Raw genomic sequence first — 17,907 nt, 5'->3', positions numbered from 1 at the left:
AAGGTTTAAGGAGAAGAAATAAAAATGATATTCCCAATTTGGGAGGGAGATGTGATGTTGTGTCTTAAATGCATGGTTTAGGATGACAGTGTATAGCATCATGCATGAAAATTCACTGATGAAGAGAAAACTGGTGGGTCAGATAGAAAATGGAGGGAAGGGACAAGATTTTAAAATTCTCTTGTAGAGAAAGTCAAATAGAAACTTAGTAAAATTATAGGTAACTATGAAATATGAAGTCATATACTTTGAGGAGCAAAGGTAATTTTCTAGCTCTAGCTCTAAAATGTTAATAATCCTAACCTAACACTAGTGTTTAGCTGAAACCATATAATTGTACCCTGACACCCAAATGTTGTTAACTACTATTATATTCTGCTACAAGAAGCCAGAGCTGCTTAGTGGTCAGTCAACCCATGCTTGGGGTAGACAAGAACAAAACAACCCAGGACTGAGTAAAAGTACACATAAGTAAAGGCAAGGACTCTTTCAAAGATGCAGAGAAATGATGACCAGGAGTCACTTTAAAAAGCTCCTATCAATGACTTCAAGAAATTGAAAAAGGAAATAAAGATTGTCAAAACTAGGAGAATCTATAAAAGACAAAATGCCATGATTATATTCAAAGTGGACAGATTTAGAATAAAGTAGAAAGATTTATCCTTACCATTATGGGGCAATGGCTCTTTTCCTAGTTATAGGTAAAGAAAATTCATGCCTTTTGGTGGTTAGGTCAGTGATTACCCACTACAGCTCACAGGCATGATTGTGGGGAAACTGAACTGTCATTTTTTTTTTCTGTCTTTTTGCCATTTCTTGGGCTGCTCCTGCAGCATATGGAGGTTCCCAGGCTAGGGGTCGAATCAGAGCTGTACCCACCAGCCTACGCCAAAGCCACAGCAACGTGGGATCCAAGCCAAGTCTGCAACCTACACCATAGCTCACCGCAACACCGGATCCTTAACCCACTGAGCAAGGCCAGGGATCGAACCCGCAACCTCATAGTTCCTAGTTGGATTTGTTAACCACTGAGCCATGATGGGAACTCCCTGTCATTTTGTTCTTTAAAAGAAATTCAACATCAGGGCCACCTACTACCAGGGGATCAAATCAGAGTTGTGAGATAGACTTCAGGGAAATGGGCTTTCCAGGTTGCCTAAAAGATGGAGGCAAATATAAAACATTAAGGACTAGGCAATGACAATTGCTTTGTCTTCCTAGGTGAGGATGTAGCCTAACTACTTCTGAATTTGCCTGTAGACCCAGGAGAGTTTGACATTTGTAGACAGGTCCTTAAAGAGATGCATGTACATAGACTGTTAGAACAGATGTTCCAGAATAGTGATGTTCAGTGAATATAAAAGCTTATGGTGTAGGGGAGTTCCTGCTGTGGCACAGTGGATTAAGAACCCAACTGGTATCTGTGAGGATGCAGGTTCAATCCCTGGCCTCAATCAGTGGGTTAAGGATCCCGCGTTGCCTCAAGCTACAGTGTAGGTCACAGATGTGTCTCAGATCTGGTGTTGCCGTGGCTGTGGTTCAGGCCAGCAGTGCAGCTGCAATTCGAGCCCTAGCCTAGGAACTTCTGTATGCCACAGGTGCAGCCCTAAAAAGAAGAAGAAGAAAAAAATGCTCATGGCGTAAACACAGAGTTTTCTGGATTAGGCAAGGCCTTTCTGTTACCAAGACAAGAGGAAATTTTAAGCTCTAGGGTGTTAAACTGTCTAAATTTATCTGAGTGCTTTCAATGGCTCCTAAAGCCACTATGAGGTTATTCAAGGCAGGTAGAATGAATGGAGCTCTTCTGTTTATTGTGTGATGTGACCAAACAAATACCAAAAAGAGAGAATGATTAAAAGTAAAACTAATCAGATTGTAGGCATTTGTCTGAGTGCTGGATGATCACTAAACACCCCCTGCTTCCCTTAAGAAACTATCTTCTAATTGTCCAGTTTAACACCAGAAATTGCTCAAAAGCTGTCTATCATTCAAAGAGTGTTGAGAGCAGATATTTTAAAAGAAAAGCAACCCAATCGTAGTCTTCCTTATGATCTGCGTCTCTCAGAGGGTCTATCCCCTTTAATTCCTAGATGGCTCTTTTCTCCTCCTGTTGGGAGGGGGGAGAAGGAAGGAATGACTGTCCTTAATTGTTGCTTTGTTTGATTTATTAAATTCAGAGTCATTATCTAAAATGGGGGTAATCTCATTAGAACTCAGACTGCTCTATTATTTCTTGGGATGGGGTTAATTTCATATTTGCAGAGTCATAAAGTAGAGTCCAAAATCCAATTACAAAGGCTTAATTTCATAGCAACTAAAGAGAAACATTTCTATCATAAAGGAAAATAAATACTGCGTTACTTCGGAAACGATTTGTCAGGAACTGGGGGCCTGGGAGGAGGGTCTCCATTACTGTCATTCAACTTTGCATGATAATGCATCACCTAGGCTTGCAAGTCTGCAGAAGGGAGTAAATTTAATCAGCTGAAGTCAAAGTAATCAGGCTAGGGTTGACACATTTCAAGAAAGGTCAGCGTTAAGCACATTTTCTCCTCCTTAACTCAGTTACCATGTCATCGTCTCTGAGTTAGTATTCCTCCAGCTTGAATCTATAAAATGGATGTCTGCTGCAAAACGCTAACTACGTTAGGACTAACAGGATTTATTTCACATTCTATTATTTGTTATTCCTCATAATTTTCCATGTGTCATGCTGGAAGACCGGTGCGGTAATGCAATTAAGCTTAGAGTTGAACAGCTAAATGTATATTAGCAAATCAATCTGAATTTGTGCATAACCCAATCATGGTCCCACTGGCTGTGGAGAGGAAATTCATTTGCTTACATTATTCTTTAACTCAGTTACCATTTGCCAGAATTAGGTGGTGAAGTCATATGTGCTTCTGTATTGGTATGGAAGCACCACTGGATTTTGGAAGCAACTGCCGTAAGTTGAGTGTTTATGGAGGAATTTTCTCCTCCAGAGCAGCTGGCTGATTCTAATTGAGGGAAGGGAAGTGAGGGTGGCGCCATGGTGTGAAAGCACTTCAGAGATGGTGAACTTTTATTGGGTGGCAGGACAGGGAGACCTGCCTTTGAAGTCCCCACCCTCCCTCATCCTACATCTGACTCACTTGGCAGGTACAGTGCTTCAAGCAGAATCCACTCTCAACTACTAAAAAGGGAGATCTAGCTAGAAGAACTAAATTTACATCGTTGTTTCTAAAGTTCCAAGGGATTCCCAAAATGATTTAGAACAAAGGCGGATCCCACAAACAGTGGCTGATTGTTCACATGACTCAGTGGTGGGCAAGGCTGGACCAAGCTCTGAAGCCCAATCCTTCTCCACCACCCACAGAAGCTGCAAGAGTTATCAGCCCTGGTCCTGGAAGAGCAATGGCAGCTCCAAGTACCCTTCTGACTGCCCAGCAGTGATGTGGTACCCTGGGGGAAGACAGCAGAATGAGCACAGGGCATGGCTCTGTTATATAAGCTCCCATTGTGTTCATCCCTGACAAGCTCTCGTGATAGTGTGAGTCTGAAATGATATTGAATCTGTAAAACACCATAATGGCTTTACATAGCTAATTCTAGAAACTCTGTCCCATTACCCAAGGGCTGACACTCCAGTAAGGTGCCTCTCCAGAGTAAACAAGATGAACTTTCCATGAGCAGAGCACGGAGTTTTTCTATTATAGACACGAAAACACTTGTACTCTCCAACCCATTCCTTTCTGTGGCTCCGTTTGACTTTCAATATGAAAATGTTAGAAGCAGATAGAGCTTGCAATTACTCACCCAACAGAAAATCAAAGTCCTGACTGCCTTGATCCCTGCCTTCCCTGTTCCTTATTAGAATAAGGCTCATGCGAACTAAGCTGAACACAGATGTGTGAGGAAAAAAAGTGCAACAGCATGGTGAAGAGGAAAGATCACCAATTTTAAATCACTAATTTTAAATTCAAACTCAGCTTCACCATTTAGCATTATAATCTCTCCAGGTCTGTCTCCCTTGCAATATTAAGACTGGGCCACACGAAGCTAAGGTGCTTCCCAGCTACAAACTGTCATTAATTCTTGATATCTCTCCTTTATGGTCCCCTTTACATGCTCCTTTCAATGCCGTTATTCGCATAATCATGGGATGCCGGGGTCTTTTAAAAGACCTTTCGCTTTCCTTTTTTTGTTTCGTATAAATCACCTTCACTAATTTTTTTTGACTCTGTGATTAAGTCACTGTTTTGGTTCTTTTCATCTGTGAAATACATGACAACTGTGGTCTTAATATCAACTTTGGATGGGCTTCTCATGACGCACTGGCTACGCCAAGCTCTATAGGCTTAGGTCACGAGATAATGAGAACACAACTAACACCAGTGCTGACATTGGCTTATCCAAGAAAACAAAGGAGGTAGAATAAACTGAAGACCATTCTCTAACAGTTAAAATGGTTTTGTACAGAGATAGTCATGGCTAAGTAACCTTAAGGGTTTAATTTTGGAAGTCAGAGCAACTTCGTATTGGATAAGATTTCCCAGTGATCCAGCATCATATGATAATGAAGCATGAGTGTATATTGCATGGGGATTTGTTCGCACATAGACATGGTGGGTCCCCAAGTCATTTCCCTGAGGGATATTTGCATTTACATCTGCTCGGCTCTTAAACAGCTTAACACAAAAGGGGATTTTTTTTTTCAAGGCTTAAGCCCCCAAAGACAAAAGAAATAATAAAGCAGGAACAGCGATAAAATTGTGGGAGCTGTAAGGCTGATGATATTTATTATCATCTTGAATTGTTTTAAGTTAATTTGATGATTATTAACAATATTACAAAAAACAAAAACATATACTCCTCTTTGTTACCCAAAAGTGACACCCTAGTTTTACTTCTCTCTTTGTAACCACTGTACATGTGTCTTTGACTGCCTTTGGCTTCCTCTTCCCAATTCAGACATCCTCTCCTCTGTGAACCTTCCTCAAACATATAAGGCAGCTTTGATCTCTCCTACTTCTCTATTCCCATGGTGCCTGCCCTCAGTGTCCACCAAGGCATTACCAAGCTGCATTGCCATGATTGCTTACCTGCTGTTAACGCTAATCTATGAGCTCCCAGATGGCAAGGGCTGAATATCATTTAACTGTGTGTCCCAGGCATTCTACATCAAGCCTGGTAACTAGTAGATGCTCACTAAATGCTGGTCAAGTAAAGGAGGAAGCTGTTTGACCATCATTGATACAGCCTCCACATCCATAGTTTACTCTGTGGCTGGGACCACACTGCTCAACCAGTGACTACTGGTCCCTGGCACCACTTGCATCCAGATGAGTTCTGCCCAAAGAAAACTGGGCAGAAGTTAACATGTACTGGTTCTAGGCCTGAACAAGAGCAGGTGTGCCATTCTCCATCTTCTCCTTTCCTTTATCTTCTGATGGGATTAGATGCCCAGGTGATGGCTGTCCCCAAATGATACTCTTCCCAATCACTGATTAGACCTTACGTAAGAAAGAAGCCTCTAATGTGTCAGCCTACTGAAGATGCAAAATTTTTTTGTCACAGCACCTACTACTACTCTACCTGGATGAAATAGTGGCCAATTACATGAATGAATGAATGAATGAATGAATGAATGCATGGGCAAATGCCGATCACCTGCTGCATGTCCATGAGAAAGCCCATCACAAAGGAGGACTTGACATCACCTTCAGGAGATCCAGTTTCAGCTGCAGTTCCCCTTGAGTGGACGAGCACAAAGCGCCCACAATGATGCTCATGTATTCCTCGGCGTTGATGACTGAGAGCTGCTCTAAGATGCTGAGTGAGGCTCCCCGGTAGCACTCATCGTCCAGGAAGATCTTGATGAAGGGCACCATGCCGTGGTCTTTCAGGACAACTGGGGACCAGATAGACAGTATGGGGCTAGAGCAATGGGGGCCTTGGTACCTTAAGTTTCAATTATGAGGAAAATTTTTCAAGTTTGTTTGGCTGCATGTATATGTTTCTTCTACCCACTAGAAACTTTTTTCCCCAGATCCATACCCACTGTTAATATAAGAGAGAAACTATGGAGCTTAGAATTAAAAAGAAAAACTACTTTCTTCTCCAGTAGAAATTGTTTTTGAAAAAAAGTTCCCTTCTTTTTTTGAAAAACCTAAGTAATATAAATTTTAACTAGATTTACCTCTACCTTTTATTTCCAAATAATTCTCTAAAACAGGGTCAATGACAATTCTCTCTCTCCTCTGCCAAAATTCTTACTGACAGTAAACCAGAATTTAGGTTAAGAACATATTTAGGAGTTCTCATTGTGGCTTAGTGGGTTACAAATCTGACTAGCATTCATGAGGATGAGGGTTCAATCCCTGGCCTCGCTCAGTGGGTTATGGATCTGGCATTGCTGTGAGCTGTGGTGTAGGTCACAGACGCAGCTCAGATCCCACACTGCCGTGGCTGTGGTGTAGGCCAGCACCTGTAGCTCCGATTTGTCCCCAACCTGGGAACTTCCATATGCCACAAGTGCAGCCCTAGAAGGCAAAAAGAAAAAAGAACATATTTAATTCCCAGGTAGTTTCTTGGGGTGTGTATGTGGGCAGGAGCAGGGGGAAGGTAAAGAAATTTGGCTAGTGGTATGTTATTGTTCAAAGCAATCCTAAGAATTTCCTTCCAGGATTGATCTTTGGAGTAATCATGAATAGAATAAGAACAAGGAAGTAACCAGATCTTTCAGATGACATGATGTGGATTTGAGCTGGTCCACTCCAGAAAGCAGGATTTCTCCATTTATGGACCAGGTGCCCTCTACATGAAAATCATCACCTTGGAGGTCTCTTTAGAAGTAGATTACTGGGCTCTACCTTGACCAGACAATTAAATCTCTGGGAGGGAACCTAGGGACATTTACCTCTATATTAACAAGAATCTCCAGGGACTCTTTTATAGTCTAACATTAGAGAGACCCTCTACCATAATGTAATTATCATTCACATTTGTATGGTTGAACTATGAGGGCTTCAGATAAAAATGCTCCAAATCACCAAACCCACTGATGTAACTTTGTTGATGCATCTACTTAATAGTATAACATATATGTATGTATATTTCTTGCACATGTTTTTTTAAGCATGGGAGCTGCATGATCTTAGGAAGCTAAAATAATTTTTGAGTGGGTGGAGCTACAAAATGGGCTGGAAGCACATCCAATTTTGTCTCAAAAATAATGAGATTTCTTAGCCTATATTTTACAATTTGATTTTTTTTAAAAAAAAAAAGCATTTATCATCAGTGAAACAGGCTATTAAAATATTTTACTTAAGGTGGATAGGATTTCTGCAGTGTCATATATTTAAAATAACTCTTAAACTCTTTCCAAACATATTTAGCAACCTTAAGAGTAAAAAGTAAAAGAGTAAAAAGTGTCAACTGAGGTGTCTAGTAGTTTACAGATGACACTGAACATCAACAAGCAAGCGTACATTAGCCGCAGCATTAGTGTTGGTTAGTCCTTGGATAGAAACCTTTGAACGCTAACATGAACCACTAGGAAATAGTTAATGTTTTCCAAGCAGTGACAAGGGGAATTCAGTACCATCCTTACTTACCTGCATTTCGAACCGACCCTTTCAGAAGTGTGACCACAGTTCTCAGCATCACACAAGTCAGTTCTCTTTCTGTATCCTCAACTCCAGGATTGGACTCTCTGTTTCCTGCCATATTCAAGAAGCATTGGAAAAAAAAACTTTTAAGTCTGTGTGTTATAGATCCAAATCTCCAATTCCATTAATTATCTATCCTCTTAGGAAAGGCAAATATCATGTTTTCGTCATGAGAGTGTACATCCCAATATGTAATATGTGACCCTGCAACCCCTACATCAGAGGTTCTCCAACTTGAGTGCATCAAAATCCCCTGGAAGTTTTGTTGTAAAAATCCAGAAGCCAAGCCCCATCTCCAAAGTTTCTGACTTTGGAGGTCTTAAGTGGGCTGTGATAAGTTGCATGTCTAGCAATTTTCCAGATGATCTGATGGAACTGGTCTGGGAACAACCCTTTGAGAACCCAGTACTCTACATGATTCCCAAAGCCCTGCCTCCTTCATTTTCCTTCAGACACTTTTACAGTTTGCCATTAGTGTCTGGAAGGGAGGGCTGCCCACTCACACCAGAGGTGTGGAGATGCTTCAGAGATTCTGAATTAAATAGCTGTCCGCATTAGATCTATGTGGGCAAAACCAGACCTGCATGTTCACCATTGAATCCCCAGTGCTGGAAAAGTGCTTGACACAAACAAAGTACACATTTGGGGAATGAATGAATGAGTGAGTAATAGACCAGGAGACAAAATATCTAACAGAAAGCAGTTAACAATGGAAAACAAAAAGTAGGACTGAATACATCAGCTTATTAAAAAGTTAAGATTCTTCTGGGAATAGTCATTGGTCATTGGTCTTCTAGGAATAGTCGTTGGATTTAAAAGCAAATTCAGGGGTTCTCTGGTGGCCTAGTTGTTAAGGATTAGGTATTGTACAGCTGTGGCTCAGGTTCAGTCCCTGGCCTGGGAAATTCCACATGCTTTGGGTGAAGCCAAAAACTAAATAAATAAAATGTAAATTCAATACCTGACTACTAAAAAGCAATGCATAGCTAAGATAACACAGGAAAAGTATACACAAAGACTCTCCAAAGGGTAACAGAGAGAAGCATATAACAAAATACTCTCCAAAGGCCAGCTCAGAGGCCGGACATGTGGAAACGGGAGACCCTTGTCTCTAGTCCTGATCCTATCTGAATCCTATCTACCTGATTCTATCTGATCTACCTGATCCTATCTGATCCCAGGAAGATATAGGTCCTCCCTGGCCTCCAAAATTTGCAAGAGCTTCCTCTTGCATATTTATCTCAGTCTTGCAAGCAGTGGCACAAAACCTGTGGGAATAAATGCCTCACATTTCTCAAGCACCTCTTATGTGCCAAGCACAGCAATGGGTACTTTTCAAATATTTCTTCATTTAATTCTCACAACACCCTTAAACGCAGGTATCATTATACCCATTTAACAGAAGAAACAGGTTCAAAGAGGTTAAGTAACTTGCTCAGGATCACTCAGCTCTTGGGTGCAAGAGGAGGAGGAAAGACAAAAAGGTGAGGAGGATAAAAAGTGGCTGAGTTCTGTGTCCCAGTGCCCCTTCTCTAGGCTGAAGTCACTTAGTGGCAGGTGTAGACAGATTGAGCAAGAGCCAGGAGGGACTGGGAAAGGAGTTTTCATGCCCTGATTCCTATCTGCAAGTTAGTGGAGGTGGGAATTTCAGACAGCCACACTGAGTGGCCCCAGGGGGGATATGTGCATGGGGCATAGTTAGGCAGGGAAAGCGTGCAAGCCTGCACTCCTGAGTGTACTCCTGCCTGGACAGAAGGGACCCTGAGGTCCCGTATGGGGTGCAGAGGCTGCTGAGGTTGAGAGCCCAGAGTGTCAGGGCTGAGGCAAGTATGAGGGGACACTGACAAGAGCCCTGGGCGCAGGGCTTAGCATGGCACACAGAAGTGTGACCAAAGCCTGGAGGAGCAAGTTGGGCCAGCAAAGTCCTGGTGACTGAACCCTGCTCGAAGTAGGGGACCATCAGACCTGATAATACCATGTGAGCAAGGCAGCTATAAACCAGCTGACCCCAAACAGGCCCCACCACACCCCCCAGAGCCCCAGGCCTATCTGAGCTCCCCCTCCCCTTCGCATTACCGAGGACCTGTCCTTCCCCCGTTGCCTCCCTTTCTGCACCCTCAGACAATATCTAGTGCAGGAGACACCTGAAAACTAAGAACTCATCAGCCCGAGTTAGTCACCTGAGTCTATTTAATGGTATATACCTCCCTCTCACCTCTTCATATGGAAGATCAGGCAAGTTATAGAAATAGGGAGCCTGCCTGCCCTGTGAAGCCACATACCCGTCATGGCACCAGTGACATGGGCCTCTGTTGTGCCAATGGGTAGCTGGGCTGGCACACAGACCAGGCCCAGCTAACAATGACACCACCCCACCACCCCTCCCCTTCTCCTCCTGAGGCTCCTGGGAGGCACCTGACTTCCTCAGGATCTTGGCCTGCTTCCGAAGCTGGGCTAGCAGCAGGCCCAGGAGCCCCGAGTCCCGGAAGATGTCTGTGAAGAGCGGGTCCCCGCCGGCAATCCTGAGGATGCTCTGCAGAGCCACGAGGGTGAAGAGTGGCTCAGGGCTCTCCTTGATCAGGCGCTGCACTTTCCGCAGGATCTCATGGGGCACGTAATGCAGCTCAAACACCAGGGCCTCCAGCAGCTGGAAGAAGTGCATCTGCACCAGGGTCGGCTTCAAGGGCACAATCTCCACAAACTGCGAGATGGGCTGCAGGGTCCACTCCAGCAGGAAGAAGTTGCGGGCATTCCAGGCCCACATGGCCCTGATGGACGACAGGACTTTTGTGCAAAGAATGGAGTCACTGGCTTTGTGGAAAGCATTCTGCAGGACTTGGAAGGCCTGAAGATTCTTCACAGTCACCCCTGAAAATGCAAAAAGGAATAATCTTGCAAATCATTTCTCCTACCTACGCCTAGATATACATGCTTGCATTATCATTAGAAAATACCATTTAAAGTTTTTATTTTCCAGCTCCTGTGGGTAAATGTCTATCTGCCCAGGGTGTGAGGAAGGCTAGAGCTTCATTGTTCAAGACATGGTAGCTAAGTAATCATTCAGACTGTGGCCACTGTGAACTGAAGCATGCCCTGAGTATAAAAATGCATACCAGATTTCCAAGATGTAGCGCAAAGAATGCCCAAAACAGAGTCATTAACAATTATTTATAGGACGTTCCCATTGTGGCACGGTGGAAATGAATCCGACTAGTATCCATGAGAATTCAGGTTCAATCCCTGGCCTTGCTCAGTGGGTTAAGGATCCTCCATTGCCCTGAGCTGTGATGTAGGTCACACACTCAGGTCGGATGGATCTCACACTGCTGTGGCTGCAGTGTAGGCCAGCAGCTACAGCTGCAATTCAACCCCTTGCCTGGGAACTTACATATGCCATGGATGCAGTCCTAAAAAGCAAAAAAGGGAAAAAAAGTATTTAAAGAACATATTTATATGGTAACATTTTGGATATATTGGGTTAAAAAATATATTATTACAAATGTTTTAACCTGTTCTTAATTTTTTAAATTTTACTACTAGACACTTTAAGTTCTGTAATGTGGCTCACATTATATTTCCATTGGGCAATGCTTGGCTGGAGGATTGGTTTCAATCAATTAAAATCAAACGATGATAGGAGTTCCCGTCATGGCGCAGTGGGTTAACGAATCCAACTAGGAACCATGAGGTTGCGGGTTTGATCCCTGGCCTTGCTAAGTGGGTTAAGGATCCGGCGTTGTCATGAGCTGTGGTGTAGATCACCGACGTGGCTCGGATCCCACGCTGCTATGGCTCTGGCATAGGCTAGCGGCTACGGCTCTGATTGAACCCCTATCCTGAGAACCTCCATATGCCGCGGGAGCAGCCCAGGAAATGGCAAAAAGACAAAATAAAATTAAAATAAAATAAAGCAAAATAAAATAAAAAAGACCAAAAAAAAATCAAATGATGATAAAGATTACTAAGCAAAGTCAGTTTCATTTCTGGGCAAGCTGTTAAATAAAGACGGCTTCTGAATCCACACCCTTCCTTTCTCTCCGGCAGGAGGGTTAAGTTTCATTTTCTCTTGTCCAGGAGACACTTCCTCAGAGAACTCCCTGCCTCCAGCCCTCTCCATCTCAGACACCTCAGAGATGTTTCTGAAGTTCCTGTCTAATTCAGATACTCTGCTGTATATCTGCTGGAGTCACATCCAGTTGCTCTTCCTAAACTGGCCTCTCAGCTTTGCAACCTCCACCCTCTGACCTGTGTGGGGCTCTCTGCCCATTTCCCTGGACTTACCCAGATGTTTCTGGTAACCATTTCTTTCCTCAGACTGTACTTTTTGTCTTTTTTTTTGTCTTTTTTTTTTTGTCTTTTTGCCATTTCTTGGGCCACTCCCACGGCATATGGAGGTTCCCAGGCTAGGGATCGAATCGGAGCCGTAGCCACCGGCCTACGCTGGAAACACAGCAGCATGGGATCCGAGCCGCGTCTGTGACCTACACCACAGCTCATGACAATGCCGGATCGTTAACCCACTTAGCAAGGCCAGGAAACAAAACTGCAACCTCATGGTTCCTAGTTGGTTTCGTTAACCACTAAGCCACGACAGGAACTCCTGTGCTTTCTGTCTTTAAACTTCTTCCCTCTCCTATCTACCTGGACAACCTAGGCTTAGCCTCAAGACTCTCTTGAATGACACCCTCTGTGCAGGGTTTCTGTATTCGCTCAGGCAGAGCTAAACCTCTCACCTGGTGTCACCACTAAACTTGTTAATCAACCAGTTACTTAGTAGATTATGGCTCAGGGCATGTGTGACAGTTTCTACAGAGACTTTTTGAGGAGCAAACACCTGGCCTTTCCATGCCAGGTGTTCTGCCCCAGCATGGGGCAGAGTAGCTGGTGGACAGAAAGTATCAGTGCATTTAATTGGGCTCATCATTCAATCAATCAGTCCGATAATATCTCATAGAACTAAAGAGGCATTGACTCTGAGATTGGGTTGACTCTGAGATCTGTCCCTGTTAGCTAAGGAGATGTCATCAAGTAAGTCACACCAGAGGTGGGGATGGAAATCAGAGGTTCCCTCCATTATCTGAGAGAGTCTTCACCTTTTTTAAGCAAATATTTTCTAAGTCCCACCCACATCCTCCGGAAAAATCTATAAGTAGAGATCTTAAATCCATAGCCAATCTCCCCAAAGCCATGACAGAATCAGACCCCACTCTGTTACTGACAAGTGCCGCGTGTTTGTTTCTGCACAGAGAACTGGGGGATGACTGACATCTCCTTGTCAGGGCACAGTGCCACGTGCTTTAGGGCATCCAGAGACACCCAGAGGGGACCCACCAGAAGCCTCATGATGGAACTTGAAACCTTCCAGCTGTGGGTAAGTGACGCTGTCAAACACCTTCAGCTCTGACCTCCCACAGGTTGTCAGCCACACCACCAGCCCGAGGAGCTCCTCCAGGTGGGGGTCTGCTTCAGTCTGGGTCAGCTCGTCGTACCTGTGGGGACAGATGAGCTCCCTGGACATCTTGGATGGAGCAGCCAAGTTTATTCATGGTGCTCCTCACATGGATGCAGGGACAACGCAGATCATGATGCTGGGCAAGACCCCAAAAGTCTCCATCAGTTCAGCACCAAGAGGCAAAGGGAGTGGATAAGGGTCACTCTGTTTGCAAGTGTCAGCCCCTGATCTAAGGATGTTTAATTAGAATGCAGGGAACCATGTGAAGAGCCACAGCACCTGCTCTTAGGAAGGCTGCTTTCTATGGCTGGACACCCCAAAAATCATGTGTTTTGGGCACCAGAAGGGCAGGAGGACCCCCGAAATAAGAGAGTTATTATTTCAGAAGAGCAGCGACACAAACATCATGGGAAATAATCAGACTTGATTAGACATCCTCATGCTTGTTTCAGGGATGAGTACTGGTTTTGTTTTCAGCTCCTTATGTGTAGTGGGGCTGCCTTGCTCACCATGGAGAACAGACTCTCAAGTCTCACTGTCACATCAGGAGTAAAGTCCTGGCAGTGCAACTTCGGTTAAGGCAGAAAGGAAAACAAATAAGCTGAGATGGGTCCTTCCTGACACTCCTTGGAACAGGCTTATTTCCCCTCCTGCCTTCCACAAGAAGTCTGGGGAAAACCAACCAGCCATCTAACCAAAGAAATGTTCAGGAACTGCTATAACACAGACCTCCATGGTAGCACTAACCAATTAGTCATGGTCCAGACTCCTGTAAGATATGGCCTCCCCATGGGGACATTTATTCTTATTGTCCCTGTGGATGAAGGCCCTCAGGGTCATCTAATCCTATTCCTTTGGGATTTCTGTCCCCTTGTCCCAGACTTCTTCCAGATACTGGAAGCCTGACTGTAGCAAAATCCATGAAACACCATGGTAAGCTGCACCCCACAGAGAAGTGCTGCTCATATTCAGAGCAAAGCCCAGGGGAACTTTTGTGGCCTTGCCCTTAACCAGCTTACTCAAGATCAGTGGAAGAGTTTGGATCATCAAGGAATTTCTTTGATTTCTACACTTAGGTTTATCCAATCCCTGGACTCAAGTTAAAGATGATATAGCAAGTCAGAGTGGAGGAAATTAGTCCAGACTCAGCTGAACAGTCTCCATTTGCATTTCCCATGGGGCCAGAATTTGAGAATAACAGTAGGGAAGAGGCCCTGTGAGCAGGAGGCTGGTATGGGAACATTACCAAGCAAGAGCAGTTAGAGCTTATTCCCCCTGGGAACTCTGGAAGGCAGGGTAGAGCTATCTCATTCAAGGGGCAACTTTGCTGGTTATGTATCCATCAGTTTCTGCCAGTCATTGGTAGAGGGCTGCTTCTGGGGTTTGTTGATATTTTAGCACTTCCAGCCGCCAAGCATACAGGCAGAGCCAATTACAGCCATCCCAGAAAGCCCTCCAACACAGGATGTGGATTCTGACAGGTGACTGTCAGGCCAGCAGGCATGCAGGTGGCGTGTGCCACCAAATGAAGTTGGTAATATTATTTTGATCACCCACTGGTTTTCTTAAGAAGTGGTTTCAAAGCTGACTGCTATATTGAATTACTTTTGCAATAAAAATCTCTCCAGCCATGTTCTACCGAGATCTGTATGTCAGGAGACATTCGGAAAAGCCTCAATATCTGAGGCTCAATATCTGAGGCTTTCTCCAAAGCACCACAAGTGATTCTGAGGACCGAGGCTTCCACTGTTTCTTCCCCACCAAGCACAGCAACTTACCGAAGTAACACTTTGAGTAACAGAGGATAGCCCTCCCCGTTCTCAAACTCCAGGAACAGAGCCGGGGAGATGGAGTAGGAGTCCTTCACAAAGCCCAAGACGAGGTTCATGGCCTCGCTCACCTCAGGAACAGGGAGAGCATCTGCAAGCCTGGAGAGGTTCTGCAGAGAGATCTTGATGCAATCCATGGCTGCAAGAGGGAAGAAACATACCCCCACTGAGTTCGGAGGCTATTGCTCTTCTGCAGTGGTCATTCTCTCCCATCTTTAAAGATGTGAAAGAGAAGTCATTCAGAACATTTTTCTGCTGACCTCTTGGATCAAGAAGCCTCCACTTTAGGAAGGGTCATCCTGAGAACCACACTCTGGGGCCCAGAAGGAGAGCCGGGGAAACAGGAAGAGGTAGGAAATCGCTTAGCCCTCTGCTCCTGATTCCCCCCCACTCAAGGGTCCAGGTCCATTAGATAACATGTTGAAGACCTGAGCTTCGTGGAAGACCTTAGGGAAGCAAGGCTGAGCAGAAATTAGTTTGGAGAAAAGTGCAGGGATGGATATATGGATATGTGGGAAAATAAAGGGCGAAAAGATGATGTGTTTCAGCTACTAAAGAATTCAGGGGGTTAGAGCCTGAAAGTATGGTCCACAAGGGAGGGGAAGGAAGGCAGGCCCTGCTGGTTACCCCAGAGCTGTGAGAGGCCAGGGGAAAATTTGAGTCAGAAAACGGTTGTCATTAGAGTTGCATATGGATGGATCACAGTTTCTAGGGCTCTTTCACTGGGAGAAGCCTCTTCTGAGGGCTGGGAAAGCCACACCAGTGGATCAGGGAAAGTGCCTATAAAGAGCTGGAGATAAGGCATGCTCAGTCTCTCCAAAGTCTGCGGACCAGGCAAGGCAGCACTGAGAGCTATGGGCTGGCAGGTAAACAGCAGGCCAGTCTTACTTCCTGGCCTTCTCCTTAGCCTATACACCCAGGGAAGGTTCTCACTGCCTTATAGGGGTCCTGGGCACAGAGCTGTAGGTTGCCTGCTCTCCACTGAGGTGGAAGTTTTCTTTTCCAGATGTTATCTTGGGCAGCTGAGAATAATGACCACAGTGAGAACCCCCCCTCAATACCAATACAGGCAGCCTTTTCTCAGGGGTCTCCTACTCTAGCCTGTTTGGGGTCTACTGTGCATCTCAGGGCCAGCTCAGCTCTACACCATGACTACCAGGCCCTGGCCTCACAGGAAACTTCAGTCTTGAAATTGGAGGTGACGTTTCAGCCCAGGGCTCAGTTACAGTGAGAGGGTGGGTCTGTACTTTCCTAGTTCTCACCAGCTGACACCCTCTGTTACAGGAGGCCCCAGAAAGAAGACAGATCACAGGGCAATAGTTCACACTGGCAGGCTCAGACCCCCACCTCTCCCAAAGAGACCCTATACCTTGGAGTTAACCAAGGGCTGGACAGTTGTGCTCCAAAGCAGCCCTTCAGCTGGTAGAGCTGAAAAATGGTTCAGGGCTGCTGGGGAGGTCAGCTGAAGACCTTCATCAAAACAACCCCCTGGGAGTTAGCCCTGCAGAGCTTCCCTCCCTGCCCCACGATAGGCCAGTACCTGAGAGGAGGCCAATACATTTTTCCCAAGAGTCTGTGAGCCACAGTGGTAGCCATGCTTCCCAGCATTTCCTGGGCCCTTGGGAGACAGATGATGCTAAGGGAGGCCCCAGGGACTGCTCAAGAATCTGATTCCCTTGGTGCCTTGCCTTTGATCACACCTAGGTAATGGTGCTGTGATGCCGAAACCTTTGGGGCATCCCCTGCATGTCAGGAGCTATCTAAGCACTTCACATATACCAACTGGTTGAAGGGTTACAACAGTCTGTTGAGGTCAGTGGGGATATATTACCTCAATTTTACATATAAAAGAATTGAAGCACCAGGCAGTTAAATGCCCAAGGTCACTCAGCTGAGAGGACAGGGCTGGAGCCCATGCCTCAGCTGTCTGATTCTAGAAACTATGACCTTAACTCCTACATATGCTGCCCAGAGCAGAACCTAAGGCACTGAAATTGGGCATCTCTAGGATTGACTCGATTCTCTTCTTCACTAGCTGGGGAGCATTGGCAGATTCATCACCCTTAATCTCTGTTTCCTCTGCTGCAGATGGCATTAATCAGTAATATATATCTCAAAGAAACAAATAAGGTAACATACAAATGAACCCCACATGGTTTCTGTTCGATAGTATGCGTGTAGTAAATGAGTTCTCCCTTTCTCTCCCCGCCAGTGGAGCATCAGAATGAACAATAAAATCGCTTTCATGAAGGGACCCAAGCAGTGTAGGGTCACCTCATAGGCATAGTTGGGCATCCATGAAAACCCCATTTATTCATCTCTCTTTTGGTCCCTGGAATCTATACTGAGGCTGCAAGGGCATCCCAGGGTCTTATTGTGGGAAGTGTGCCTGCAGCCCATCCCTGATCTCCCAGGGTCATACCCTGCAGGTATTGGATGACACTGAGGTTCTGGGCCTTAGAGATCGCCTTCAGCACACAGAAGGTGGGCTCCTTCCAAAAGGAGCAGCTGTGCTCTCGGAGACACGTTGTGGCAATCATCAGAGACTGGAGTTCATTTCCCGAGAGAAGTCCCTCCAGACCCTGAGTCTCACTGCAAATGTTGATCAACATCTGGAAGAAAAAAAAAGGCACAGAGATACCGATTAGAAAGCCTCCTTCCCCACTTGTCCATGTCTCAGCAGGAAGGATTGTGTGGGGTCTGCCCTCTGCCCTAGAGCAGCATGGTTGACAGTCACCTAGAAAGGGTGACAAGGCCAAACTGTGGACTCCTAACCCCACACAGGCAGGGGTTATCCTTTCCATATCAGGATAACAAAGAAATGTTTGACTTAGGGAGGGGTCTTTTTATACAGAAGTGCAGAAAATGCCACCGACAATTAAAAGTATGGAATTAACAGGGCCCAGTGCTGTTTAAAAAGAGATCTGTGTGCCTGAAGTCTCCGTTTGGCATTCAGACTCTACTTCTCCATAAG

General features: G+C 45.1%; 1 protein-coding gene across 4 annotated transcripts in view; it reads right to left on the bottom strand.

The window, feature by feature from the left end:
• WDFY4 (WDFY family member 4) overlaps positions 1-17,907 on the bottom strand; it is a 280,348-nt gene that overhangs the window by 226,224 nt on the left and 36,217 nt on the right. For 3 of the 4 annotated variants that reach the window (XM_047759613.1, XM_047759614.1, XM_047759615.1), the window contains exons 6-11: positions 17,356-17,545; positions 14,883-15,072; positions 12,984-13,141; positions 10,068-10,520; positions 7,599-7,703; positions 5,703-5,893 (exon numbers count right to left, since the gene is read on the bottom strand). In XM_047759613.1, the coding sequence (XP_047615569.1) occupies positions 5,703-5,893; positions 7,599-7,703; positions 10,068-10,520; positions 12,984-13,141; positions 14,883-15,072; positions 17,356-17,545 (1,287 nt within the window). Of the gene's footprint in view, positions 1-5,652; positions 5,894-7,598; positions 7,704-10,067; positions 10,521-12,983; positions 13,142-14,882; positions 15,073-17,355; positions 17,546-17,907 lie in introns of all 4 variants that reach the window. The other variant, XM_047759616.1, reaches the window with a different exon arrangement.

This window comes from Phacochoerus africanus, chromosome 15, assembly GCF_016906955.1.
Source record: "Phacochoerus africanus isolate WHEZ1 chromosome 15, ROS_Pafr_v1, whole genome shotgun sequence".
Taxonomy (NCBI): domain Eukaryota; kingdom Metazoa; phylum Chordata; class Mammalia; order Artiodactyla; family Suidae; genus Phacochoerus; species Phacochoerus africanus.
This window is presented reverse-complemented; position numbering and strand designations above follow the sequence as displayed.